The sequence below is a fragment of the Ochotona princeps genome, chromosome 8, assembly GCF_030435755.1.
Source record: "Ochotona princeps isolate mOchPri1 chromosome 8, mOchPri1.hap1, whole genome shotgun sequence".
Classification (NCBI taxonomy): domain Eukaryota; kingdom Metazoa; phylum Chordata; class Mammalia; order Lagomorpha; family Ochotonidae; genus Ochotona; species Ochotona princeps.
In genome coordinates, this window is record NC_080839.1 from 60,675,015 (window position 1) to 60,689,398 (window position 14,384).

Sequence of the window (14,384 nt, forward strand, 5' to 3'; positions counted from 1 at the left end):
ATAATGGGTTAAGTCACTGCTGGCAATGCAGGCATCCAGTATGGGCATCAGTACAAGTCCCTGATGTTCCACTTCCAATCTAGCTTCTTGCTAAGACATCCCGAAGGCAGCAGAGCAAAGCATAAGTCTTTGGGCCCCTGCATCTATGTGGAATATATAGATGAAGGCCCATGGCTCCTGGCTTGGGCCTGGCCCAGCTCTAGCGTTGTGGCTATCTGAGAAGTGAACCAGAGGTCAGAAAATCTGTCTTTCACTCCCTTTCTCTATAACTCTTTCAAATATGTTAAATTATCAGAAGAAAATTTCAAATACATAAAGAGAAGATAAATCACTCTCTTGAACTCATATTACAAGTTTCTTCAGTCTTATTCTAAGATAATTAATTTTTAAAAAAGCTCTGACTTAAAAAAAAATAACAGAGTATAGGGAGGGCAATTACTTTTCTGTTATTTTTCCTGCAATAATCCTGTGGTAGTATTTTCCATGTCATTAGGTTTCAATGTGTTTGTGTTAAAAATATCACACAAAATCAAAGTATAAAGTATGAGCAAGCAATTAAATGATATTTTAAAGGAAACTTACCCCTAAACTAATTTCAAACTTGAAAATTACAAAAAACGGAATAACAGATAAAACCACCCTCACTGTAAAGTTTGCTGTACTCCACAAAGGTAGATTTCATCCACCACAGATGCCTTATTGATGGATTTCTATTTTTTTTTTTAAGATTTGTCTATTTTTTAATTGGAAAGACAGCACAGTGAGAAGGAGAGACAGAGAGAAAGATCTTCTGAATTACTCCCCAAGTGGCTGCCTGGTTGGAGCTGAACTGAACTTCTGGGTCTCCCACACAGTGCAGCCTCAAGGCTTTCAGCCATTCTCTATTGCTTTCCTGGGCCACAAGTAAGGAGCTGAATTGGAAGTGGAACAGCCGGGACACGAATCGGTGCCCATATGGGATCCTGGCATGTGGAAGGTGAGGATTTTAACCACTGAGCCACAGTGTCAGAACCAATGGCTTTCAGGGGCAAAAGATAGGCATTCTAGGTTGTGATTATAATTTTAGAGTCCATGCTATTTAAAGATCAAAACTTGCCTTTCATATTAGATGTGATTTAGTGTTTGATGAATTTTCTAGATAATTGGCCATTTGAGATACCAACTGTTCTTGCAAAACCAACTCCTAAAGTAACACTCAGAGACACTGTAGCAGCACCATTAACAAATGTGGTAGGCAGAAAAGCCACACCACCACCTCAAGATATCCACATCTTAAATCCTGGATTGTGACTATGTTAGGTTATACAACAAAGGGGAACTAAGGTTGCTCATATATTTATAATGAGAAGATTACCCCAGATTATTTTGGTGGGCTCAATACAATCACAAGGTTCCTTGAAATTAGAACAATGCAAAGAAAGATTCCTTGCCAAAACAATACAATGTAAAAACAGTTTGAGAATGGCCTGCTGGCTCTGAAGTGGAGAAAGAGGCACTAGAAAAACAAAGATCAGATCTCTCTGTCTTTCTCTCTGTAAATCTACCTTTCAAATTAAAATAGATAAATAAATAAATCCTTTAAAAACAGAAAACAGACTACTCAGAGGTAGTTACTTGGTCCAACAGCTAAAGATTTGGACTCCTGCATTCGGCTTCAGGCTGTCCTGGTCTAGTTCTCTGCTTCAACTTCCACTAACGGGCACCTCTCAGGCAGCAGGTGCTGGCTCTATCACGCTGGACTCCACTACCTAGGTGCTGACTCAGACTGTGCTACGTTCCTGGCCCTGGCCCAGCCCAGCCCCAGATGCTGCAGACATTTGCAAAGTGAACCAGTGGATGAGCTATCTGTCTTTCAAATAAAATAAAATTTTAAAAATTGGTTTTGTTTTTTATAAAATTAGAACAGGGACTTTTGAATTCCAGACCACTGTCCATCATCCAGCCTAGTACTACAGATAGGTTATTTCCCTTTAGTTATTTGAAGATTAAAAAAATACAACAGATGAATTTTATTCTAAATATATACAAGACAAACACTTACTTAGAACTAACCACAAATGGCATATTAAACACTCCCTAAAGTCATACCAAATTGTAAACAAGCTAATCTGACACAGCGACGCAGAATACAGCTGGCCATTAGATGCACCCGTTCCTTTCCCGTTCTCTCATTTTCCATCTGCAAACTTCAGCTTTAACTCCTCCTTCCTAATTCCCATTTGTTAACAGGGTTTGAACTTTTCTTTCTTATTAGCATTTGCATGTTCATAAAACCTATCAAGTCCAAAAACAATCAAGAGTCTGTAACATGTAACACACTCCTGTAAAAATTATCTGACTGTGGACAAAGAGAACACAAATGGAAAAGTAAGCAACGCAAGGGTACTTCAAAATATTTACAAAACAAGCAATTAAAAGACAAATTTAGGAAGCAGGAGTTGATCTTCCTGGCTTAAACTTTGGAGAGGATGCCCACACCTCCTAGCTGACTGCATGTGGCTGATATCCAGCTCCAGCTCCCGACTCCAGCTTCCAGCCAATGCAGATCCCAAAGACGCAAGCAACTGAAATCTAGCCATCCATGTGGGACACCTGGACTGAGTTCCCAGCTGTCACCTTCAGCAGAGGTTCAGCCCCTATCGACTGTGGGTACTAAAGGAGTGAACCCAAGAATGGGAGTTCTGTTTGTGTATCTGTGTGTGTTTGTACGTATCTATCAAATTAAGAAACAATAAGTGCAACACCAAAGCCCAATCCACACATAGGTTTTCCAAAATACACATTTTCTTTGACCTTTCTAAAAATGTTTTGAAAATATATACCAACTTAAGATCAGCTTTCCCTTTTACTGTTACAGAAAAGATTAGTAATGATAAAAATGATCACAGCAGCACAGAATACTAGAATGGCTATCATCAGAAGGCAGATTAAAGACTGGCAAGCTAAGACAGAAACCCAGAAGTCAAACATGGATCTCTGTAAGGCAAAGGTTGGAGGGGGGATATACAAGTGTTAACTGCAAAAGTTACAGGCAGCAGCGAATCTTGCTCTACTGGCATTTAGTTTAATCCTCACAACAAACCGATACGCCAATACCGTATTTATTTATACTTTAAAGAAACTGAGGGGGCTGGTGTTGTGGCATGTGGGTAAAGCCAAATGCCTCCACTGCAGCATCCCATACAGGCGGGGGTTAGTTTCCCAGAGGCTCCACTTTCCATCCAGCTCACTGAAAAATGCACCCGAAAAAGCAGTGGACGATGGCTCAGGTGCTTGGGCCTCTGCACCCACATGGAGGATCTGAAAGCACCTGGCTCCTGGCTTCAGCCTCGTTCACTTTTGGTTGTTGAGGCCATCTGAAGGAGAGGAACAGAGGATGGAAGATCTCTATCTGTAACTGTGCCTTTTCAAATAAATAAAAATAGACTAAGAAAAAGAGAGAAACTGAAAGCTGAACTCAATGATCTAATAAGTGCCAGAGTTAGTCGCTGAGGCCTGCCATGGGAGAGGTCAGGTGAAGCCTCAAGCTGTCAGAGCAACAAAGATGGTCTAACAAAGGGTATCCACCTGCCACACTATCCACAGGGCTTGCAGGGCAGACCAGAATGATCCCTAGAGTACACAGTACAGATCAAATATTCAAAGTTTGTACAAACAATACACAGAATGGAGGTGGAGAAGGATTAGCCCTCCAAGGAACAACAGCGTGAGGTGAGACTGAAGACAAAGGCTGACAAACTCAAGGATCAGGAGCTCAGCCCAAAACTAGGGGCTGAGAAGAAGATAAAACAGCTTCGTAGTTTCAGAAAAACAGAATTTAATAACTAGCTTAAATAAAAGACAAAAGTGATTCCAGGGAAAGTAACGACAAGAAGGTGCTGACGCAGCAGCAGAAGCAGGCAGAGCAGAGACCAGCAGGAACCTGTGCTCACCTGCAGCAAGGCAGATACAGGCTGTCGGAGTGTACTCCCCTTCCCAAGGCGTCCGGCCTCGGCTTTGCACGGGCCACAGCAAAGCGCGGGCAATACAACTAAAGGGGGCTGAAACGAAGCGGCAACCCTTGATGTGTCAGAAAAGACGAACAGAGCAAAGACACATGCTTGTACCTTAAGAAACAAAAATAAGAACAAAAAGCAACTGAAACCCAGAAGAAACAGAAGGATATAAGAACAAAAATCAGTGAAACAGGAAACAAAACAATGACCAGGACAGCAGTGGGGTTGGGAAAACGCTGTGGAATCAATAAAACTAAAAGCTGTTTCTTTCAGGAGGAGAGGAGAAAATCAATACAACTGATAAAACTCCAGCCAGATCGATCAACAAACAGCAGGAAGTGAAGAGAATGAAAAAAGAATATGATGAATGACTTACAGGTTAATTTTGACACTTTAGTTTGACAACTTAGATTGTACAATTTCTTGTAAAGGCCAATTACAAACAAGAAACAAAATTTAAAAGCTCTGTATCAACAAAAAGAATGTAGTGCATAATTAATACGCCCACCAAGTATCCTCAAGGCTCAGATGAGTCCACTGATGAATTCCGTCATTTAGCAAAAAATTAACACCAATCCTACACAAACTCCTATGGAAAACACACAAAGAGGGAACAAAGACCGTCTCATTTACGCAGCAAAAGCCAAGAACGTCAAAAAGAGAAACTAAAGAATAAAATCCTTCTTGGGTACAAAAATTCTTTAAAACAACTGGCAATTGCATCCAATGATTTATATTAAAAGGCTAAGTAACATCAAACCAATCAATGCACCTTAACGTTAATGACAAAAACCGTATCATTTTCACAAATACAGGAAAAAAAAAACCTAACAAAATTCAGTATCATGCCATGATATTGAAAACGCAGCAAAATAGAAACTGAAAGGAAATTCCTCAACTTAATGCAGGATCTCTATGACAAAATGACAGCTCACATCACACTCTGCAGTGGAAGGCTTCAAGCTTTCCAACTAAATGAAAGAACAAGACAAAGCCACCTGTTCAACACTTGTAGTTAGCATCATACTGAAGGACAGTCAGTGTAATGGGGCATAAAAGAAAACGCACATGGAGAAATTAAAAGTAAAGCTATAAAACGCAATGTGATTATATATGTGGAAAAGGCTAAGGAAACCCCAAAATACAGACAATACATGAATTTCAGTAGGGTTGCAAGATCTAAGAAAGCAATTGCATATCTATATGCTAAAAATGCATTAAGAACAAATTTTTCACACACCTCCAAAATCGTATCTCAAAACTATTTAAGCATGTTCTAATGTGTGAATGATCCTTTTGTAGAAAGCTAAAATTACTGCAAATGGACAATAGAAAAAAAAAGATGGACAGAGAAACATCCATGTTCATGAATCTGAAGATTCAGTGTTATGATGGCAACCTGACTTATATATTTATTACAATATAATTTCTTACAAACTTATGGGCTTTACTGAAGAAGTTAACAAGTTTATCTTCAAATTTAATGGGCAAGAAAAGGATTTAATAAAAACAATTTAGAACTAACGATGGCAAGTTACAGTGTCAAAACAATATGAAGCTGCTTGGTATGAGAACAAACACACACACACACACAACAATGAAGCAACACTCATGGGCTACTGACAGCTGGGTAGCTCACTGGATGACAGAGAAACCTTTGAATAAATGCTGCTCAAAAACTGGGTATCTATTCAAGTAAAAGTAAGCCTCAACCCTTGGCTCACAGTGAAAATTAAATGAATTATAATCATAGATGTAACATTAAGATTTAATGTTTTTCCCACATGGATGTAGAGGCCCAAACCAATTCAAAGGCCAACCACAGAAGTAGATATCACAGATAAGTCCACCAGGGAGTACACACCCTTATGTGAGTAACTGGTCTCAATGTAGTTACAGGGTATTCCTCACCACTACCTTCACATCAATGGGGGTAATCATTTTTAACATACCATGTTCAAACATCCCTACTTCTCAAAACACATAATGAATACAACGTTATATTCTTAACCATTTAAACCAAGCATTTTAAGGAACTTTAAAATACTAGACAAGCACAATAGAAAGACTAAAAAATGAGCAGCACTGTGGCACAGCCAGTAAAACACTTCCTGTGATGCCAGCATTCAATATAGGTGCCGGATCATGTCCCAGCTTTCTACTTCCAATCCAGCTCCCTGCTAATACCTTGGAAAAAGCAGAAGGCCTAAGTATGTGGGCTCCTGTTGCTCACATGGGACGTTCAGATGAAGTTCTAAGTTCCTGGCTTTGGCTTTGCCCAGCGGTAGCCTTGGCGACCATCTGGGGAGTGACCATCAGATGGAAGACCTCTCTCTTTCTCTTTCTTCCTCCTTCCTTGCCTCCCTCTACCTCTCTCTTTTTAATTCTGATTTTCAAAATAAATAAATAACTTAAAAGATAAAAAAAAATGGAAAAAACAAATGGATTAGAGAAATGCAAAAAAATTAATAGCATCAAGTATAAAGCTTAGAATCAAAGTGCTCATTTAATATTTATTAAATGAATGTGAAGAATCAATTTCAAGTAACTTGAAGCCCAAGCAACCAGCAAAGACTAGTTTCTGATATAAATCACAAGTGTAACATACAGTACATTTAGAGATTTAGTTCATATCCTTCAAAGTGATGGTAATCAGAAATCATATCTAGTTCCTTTAAAAAAAGATTTTCTCTTTCACTGTTGATATATTTCAAAAAGAAATTACAACAAAGTCACCTGTTATGGCAGATTCTCAATGGAAAAACAGAAACTGAGATTGTAAGGAAAACATGGGAATTGTTCTTACTATTTAAGGAGCGCTGCAATTCTTATACACTTTTATATATTTACTATATACTTTCAGGTAATTGAACTACGTTTGAAATAATGCATAATAACCTACCAAATCCAGGAACACTTTTGAGACTGGCTTTGAGGCAAATTTTCTCCAGTCGGAGATAGCTGTATCTCATCAGGCAATTCCATAGGAACATCCAGTCCATTCTTGTACGATGGTTCATGATGATAACGCTTCTTTCCCCAGGAACAAATGCATCACCTGTTATAATCACTCTTACCCCAAACATGGTCTCCAATAATGCCTAAAAAACAAAAAAAGATATGGATATATAACAACTTGAAGTTAAGATTTCCCCAGATAAAATTCATCATGGCCTGTAAATAATTTCTATGACTTTCAACACATGAAAGTATAGTGTGTCTTAAGATTCTTGCTTCCATAATATATAAGAGGGGGAAAAATCTGTAACAATGAGACTACGAATCACTATTTTTAATTTCAACATTCCTATCCAATGAAGCTTTTGGAAGTTTCTGGATTCTTCTGTTTTTAAATATCAGCTGTCCTTGAGATCTTCAACATATATTAATAAGGTAAAAAAATTATGCAAATACATAAGCAATAAAATTACAAACAGCAACAAAGACATAACCATCTTTTTTTTTTTTTAAGATTTTTTATTATTATTGGAAAGCCGGATATACAGAGAGGAGGAGAGACAGAGAGGAAGATCTTCTGTCCGATGTTTCACTCCCCAAGTGAGCCGCAACGGGCCAGTACGCGCTGATCCGATGCCGGGACCAGGAACCTCTTCCGGGTCTCCCACGCGGGTGCAGGGTCCCAAAGCTTTGGGCCGTCCTCAACTGCTTTCCCAGGCCACAAGCAGGGAGCTGGATGGGAAGTGGAGCTGCCAGGATTAGAACCGGCGTCCATATGGGATCCCGGGGCTTTCAAGGCGAGGACTTTAGCCACTAGGCCACACCGCCGGGCCCAACCATCTTAAAAATAAGATTAGTGGCTACTTCTACCAAAAGGAAACCATTTTGATTAGGAAGATGGTAGCTGGCTTGAGCACTGGCAACGTTCTGTTTTCTTGACCTGTGTGATACCTGTACTTACAAATTACTCATTAAAATACTCATTTGTACTTTATTAACTTTTCATTCTGTTATGTTTCACAATAAGTAGTTTAGGAACAAAATCAATATACAGAACAAGTTTTCAGAAACATAATACATAAGATCAAGGAAAAAAACAGGTTAAATTTCAATTTTTAAAGTACTAGAAAAATCAGAAGTTAGAAATATTATATGCTCAAACTGCTACAGAGTTACAGTATTAACACTCTAGCAGAAGAAAACAAGACCATTTGGGCTAAAGTATCAATAAAGATCCCACAGGCTCCCAGTAAGTTATTTCCTAGATGTTAACTAAGTTTGGCATGTGCACCCAGCACTTCCACAACAGATAATTTCCAAGACGTCAATCAATGTGTGTACCCCTCTTGAAACTGTACAAACAGGTACCTTGCCAGATAAGACACCTGTACTTCTCATCAAATTTTTCCATTCTTTTAACTGCTCAAATAATTATAATCCCAACTCCAAAAGGCTGGGAAGTCAAGCATCTATATGGAATGGGCCCGGCGGCGTGGCCTAGTGGCTAAAGTCCTCGCCTTGAAAGCCCCGGGATCCCATATGGGCGCCGGTTCTAATCCCGGCAGCTCCACTTCCCATCCAGCTCCCTGCTTGTGGCCTGGGAAAGCAGTTGAGGACGGCCCAATGCATTGGGACACTGCACCCACGTGGGAGACCTGGAAGAGGTTCCAGGTTCCCGGCATCGGATTGGCGCGCACCGGCCCGTTGCGGCTCACTTGGGGAGTGAAACATCGGACAGAAGATCTTCCTCTCTGTCTCTCCTCCTCTCTGTATATCTGGCTTTAATAAAATGAATAAATCTTTGAAAAAAAAAAGAATCTATATGGAAGACTTTATAGTAGAGATTAACATTGCACAGTGCTCCAGTTTCAGGCTCAAAGCAAAAATATCCCTTTTCTACTTATAAATATAAAAAGCCACCAACTACTAAAATATATTATCAAATTGTAAGCCTTGGCCCTGAAGACCCATGTGAAATCACTTTATATTGCTAATTTGTATTTCCTCTATTCTACTTTCCTATTATGATACACTGTTTTCAGGTTTTACTAAGAAATGAAATAAAGAATTCCTTTCACATAATTGGTGGGGAAAATAGATTCCTTATTAACTGTGTTTTACTACAAGTAGAGAAGAGCTAAAGAGAGTAAAAACTCTAATCGTTAATTCTAACCCTTTATGAAGTACTTTTTCTAGTGTCCTCTTTTTAATCACAATCTTTTGCTTTTTATTATGAAAACGTCAAAATAAAAACTCCAAGACTGTTAGTCCAGCAGTATCCTCTTCCTCGACATATAGCACTCCACCAGAGTATGCCTGAAAGTCACACAGAACATTCTGGGCAGCCCAGATCTCTAGCTCACAATAATCTTTAACACCACACAAGATGTATCTAGTCAACATTGTTTACAGCTCCAGAAAAGGTAGAATAACAAATACACCACACAGAAAGAAAGTTGTAGCAACAATAAAGAACTCCAGATTAAAAAACTACAGACACTATTCTCTACTTCTAGCACAAAAAAAAAAAAAAGTTTCAGTAAGAAACTAGTAAAACTATGTAACATTTTGCAATGCTTTACTTCTTAAACTGAAGAATAACAGTTCTCAAGACTTTTAGCTAATCTGTCAAATATTCTTTCTTTTCTTCAAGATTTATTTTTATTGGAAAAGCAGATTTACAGAGAGAAGGAGAGATGTAAAGATCATCTGTCTGCTGGTTTTCTCCTGAAGTGGCAGCAATGGTTGCAGCGGAGCCAATCCAAAGCCGATCAGAAGCCAGGAGTTTCTTCCAGGTCTCCCATGCGGGTGCAGGGTCCCAAGGCTTTGGGCTATCCTCTAATGCTTTCCTAGGCCACAAGCAGGAAGCTGGAAGGGGAGTGGAGCAGCAGGGATACAGACGGGTGCCCATGTGGGATGCTGGTGAGGATTTAAGCTATTTCTGCAAACAATCATCAAAGTGATAAGTTTGTGTGCTGTTAAAAAACAGATCTCTCTTTAAACACCAGCAGAGATCTCTCTTTAGAACACTCACCAGAAGACAACTCACATTTCTGATTTCATCTCACATGAAGCAGGGAAAATTCCTTTGCTTCTCTGTCAACTCTTTCCTCACTCATCTTCGTGCATGTAGTTGAAGTTGTTTAAACTGATGTATGGGGTAACTATGCTGCAATATTAACACTAGTAATAAAAACATCAATAGAGGTGATCAGACAATTATCGTGGAATTTTTCTGATACCTTGTCCAGTAAAAAATGTTTGGATCAACTACATGACTGCTTGAAAAAAGTTGTTTCCCAGGTTCTATTACAGCTTTTATCTCCTCTTATAAATGAAATCAGCAAAATGATTATATACAACTTGCTACGGACTAGATATGGGAGGCAGGGTCTAGGAGAAAGCACCTTGTTGGATTCTTCCCCTCCCCACTTCCCGCAGAAGCAAAATATGGCATGACCTAAGTCTGACCAAATGGGAGAGTACATAACCCAGGCTGAGGGCAGGCTGGGCGAGTCACTGGATGGAAAAGATCTAAGTCTGCACAGCCTCAGATTGTAGAACTACCTTGTCAATCTGGACCCAGGAGTGAACACAGTTCTACCTTATTCAAGTCTCTAAATTTTGAATCATTTTCAAAACAGTGGGTTAAATCTATCCCTTAAAACTAATACTGGGGCCCAGCGGCATGGCCTAGCAGCTAAAGTCCTCGCCTTGAAAGCCCCGGGATCTCATATATGGGTGCCAGTTCTAATCCCAGCAGCTCCACTTCCCATCCAGCTCCCTGCTTGTGGCCTGGGAAAGCAGTTGAGGACGGCCCAATGCATTGGGACACTGCACCCACGTGGGAGACCTGGAAGAGGTTCCAGGTTCCCGGCTTCGGATCAGCGCGCATCAGCCCGTTGCAGCTCACTTGGGGAGTGAATCATCGGACGGAAGATCTTCCTCTCTGTCTCTCCTCCTCTCTGTATATCTGGCTTTAATAAAATGAATAAATCTTTAAAAAAAAAACTAATACTGCAAATATTCACTGTGTATTCCCAAATGCTAGGCATTTTGTTGAATAGGCTATGTATTCAGGATCTCATTTAGTCATTACAATGATTTCCTGAGGTATGTATGTAGTATTTTACTCCTTTTCACAGAGATGAAACATCAGAAGCTTAGAGAAGTACCGTAGTCAAATTCAAACCACTACAAAGTTTCAAGCCCAACAAGTGAAACCAAATTCTTGGGTCTAACATCTATGTAATAAGCACTCATTCTTCAACTAAATCAGATTGACTGAACTCCATAATACATTACAATTGTAATGATTTCTACTAATGTGCGAATTGCAAGAAGCTTCTCAAAACTCATGACTTTGGCAAAAGGTTCAGCCAAGCCGTGACTTGTAAGGGAAATTAGATGTGATTTGTAAAGGAAAGATCATACATTGTGGAAAATCGATGACATTTAGAAATCAAGTGTGGTATCAACATATGATTGTTAGCAAAAGAAAAAAATTCATCTCTAAATGTTTGCTTTACAATCAGATACAGTGCTGAATCTGAATGACTCTGAGAACCTTAACACTAATCTCATTTTTGCAGATAACCAAACAACCACCACGTTACATAAATGACATGAAAAGACCTAAATATTTCCAATACAAAATGCCTTCGACTTTCTAATAATTGGGGTCACTGAACAGAGACGGTACATAAATGACTTTTTAGAAGTTTCTTTCTGGGTCTGGCATGGTTGTTTAATTGGCTAATTGCCTACATGCACTGAGAGCCCATATGAGCACTGGTTCATGTTCTAGCAGCTCCACTTTCATCCAGCTCCCTACTTGTGGCCTGGGAAAGCAGTACAGGATGACCCAAAGCCTTGGGACCCAGCACCCACATGGGAGACACAGAAGAAGATCCTGGCTTCTGATGTGCTCAACTCTGGCTGTTGAGACTGCTTGGGGAGTGAATCAGTGGACAGAAGATCTCTTTCTTCCTCTCTGTATATCTGACTTTCTAATAAAAACAAATAAATCCTTAAAGTGTCAGATAAGATTAGTCATCAGAGAATCTTATGTGAAATGAGTATTATACCTCTTTCACCCAATACAAATATCACATGGAGAAATATCTTGCAAGAAAGAAAACAAAAATAGCAAAGTAAGGCTATAAAATTAGCATTTTATATTATTTTATATTATGTTTGAAGGCTGCAAAACCCTGGACTTCATATCCTTAAAGCCAATTTTAAACTAACTCTAAAAAGTAAAAAAAAAAAATTTAAAAAAAACCCTCTAAACATTCACAATCTGTATCTCAACTTTTGTTCTCTAATAAAGCAAGTTTTTCCATCAAGCGAAAGCCAGCAAAGAAGTAACGAAGTCTTGCAAGTTTGTAATCAGAGAAACATTTCAGGTTGGGGACTACTGTGTTCACAGGGGCAGAGATGCTACCTGTCCTGCTCGTCATTTCACCTGAGCAAAATGTTTGCCACATGGTAGACACTTAACAGCACCTGATGTCCAGGAATCCTGCTGACTACTTTAAATAATCCACAAAAGTTATAGAAAATCTTGCTGTTAAGAAAAAAAATTCACCTTAAAAGGTAACATAGACATAACTACTGATTCAAAGGAAAATACAGATATGTGAATAAACAGATAAGTGATCTCCAAAAAGTGATGGAACCAAAGAATGCAATATAAATTCCAGATCATAAAAGTACATTATTTTAAATATTCAATGGGTCAACAAAATTATTTAAGATGACAGAAGAAAGTGTCACTGAACTCCAAAACAGGTTAAAGAAAAAAGGTCATCCACTATAAAAAAAGGAACACAAACTTTGTGACATGAGTAAAAATATATGTAAAATATATAAAAGCAGTTACAAAAAGGAGAGAAAAATAATTAAGAAAAAATTGGTATCAAAATGAATAATGGCACCAAATTTACCAATTTGGAAACCACAAATCACCCAAACTACAGAGTTGAGAATCCCATTAAACAAAGGAAATAAATTTTAAATTATTTGTAGGCTTATCAGAAATCAAAGTGCTGAAAAGAATAGTATAGGAAAATCATAAAAGCAGCTGGAGAAAAAAAATTACATGTTATATAAAGGGAAGCAATGTAAGTAGAGGTAAAATAGAATTTCACTTAGTAACAACAGGATTCATCTACAAGAGACTCTACACCAAGAAAAACGAAAGGAAGTTCTACAAGCTGAAGGGAAATAAAAACTCCACTGTTTAGGAAGAGCACCAGAAATGGAAAAATAGGTAGATAAACATATGTATAAGAGAATATATTTTACCTTAATTTCTTTAAAAAAACTAAGGCAAAAAAAGTATTATTACTACATTAATTTGTTATGTAAGCAAATGATAACTGCACAAAGGATGAGGTAAATATTAACTATAAATGGGCTATGCTTCTGCAAGGACCCATTAAGTGAATATAAATTATATATGTATGCATGCACAAATATATACATAATACAGCTAACTAGTCCCAAAAATTACTAAAAGTCATCAATAAACACAAAAAAAGAGAAGCAGAAACATAAAAAACAGAAGGTACACATAGAAATAATAAAACAATTACAGTAAAGGTATTAGCATAACCAATCAAATTGTCAGACTGGATAAAAAAGTAACCCTGAGACACGTGCTGTTGTGTAGGTGTTGAGTCTCTGTCTGTAATGTGGATGCTGTTTCGAGTCCCAGCTGCTCGCTCCTGATCCAGCACCCTGCCAAAGTGCCAGGGAAAACAGTGGAGGACAACTAAAGAGCTCGGGCCCTGCGTCCCTGAGGGAGACACAGAGAAAGCTCCTGGCTTCTGGAGAGGTGACTACAACCCCACAAGAAGTCACCAGCCCTGGGTCAGAGTGACGTGCACTCAATGTGCATGGCCTTAACGATAACAACATTCTACTGAACAGGCCTTTGAACTCAGACCTTACAGATAATGTCAACCTAGTCTAACAGATAGAAAACCAGTTATAAATTTTTTTTAAAGATTTATTTATTTTTATTACAAAGTCAGATATACAGAGAGGAGGAGAGACAGAGAGGAAGATCTTCAGTCCGATGATTCACTCCCCAAGTGATCACAATGGCCGGGGCCTCACCAATCCGAAGATGGGAGCCAGGAACTTCCTTCAGGTCTCCCACATGGGCGCAGGTCCTAAGACTTTGGGTCATCCTCGACTGCTTTCCCAGGCCACAGGAAAGGGAGCTGGATGGGAAGTGGAGTTGCCAGGATTAGAACTGGCACCCATATGGAATCCTGGCACATTGAAGGCGAGCATTTTAGCCACTAGGCCACTGTGATAGGCCCCACTTATAAACTTTTTTAACACTGGGAAGAACTGAATCAATAACATCATATCACAAGTTTAAAAAGTTTACAATTAACCTGCTTTTGTCATTATTCT

At 38.8% G+C, this 14,384-nt stretch overlaps 1 protein-coding gene across 4 annotated transcripts in view; it reads right to left on the reverse strand.

The window, feature by feature from the left end:
- The window catches only part of LCLAT1 (lysocardiolipin acyltransferase 1), a 142,900-nt gene that overhangs the window by 71,484 nt on the left and 57,032 nt on the right, over nt 1–14,384 (reverse strand). For all 4 annotated transcript variants that reach the window (XM_058668123.1, XM_004582710.3, XM_058668122.1 and 1 more), the window contains one exon: nt 6,898–7,096. In XM_058668123.1, the coding sequence (XP_058524106.1) occupies nt 6,898–7,081 (184 nt within the window). In that variant the 5' untranslated portion in view covers nt 7,082–7,096. The remainder of the gene's footprint in view (nt 1–6,897; nt 7,097–14,384) is intronic.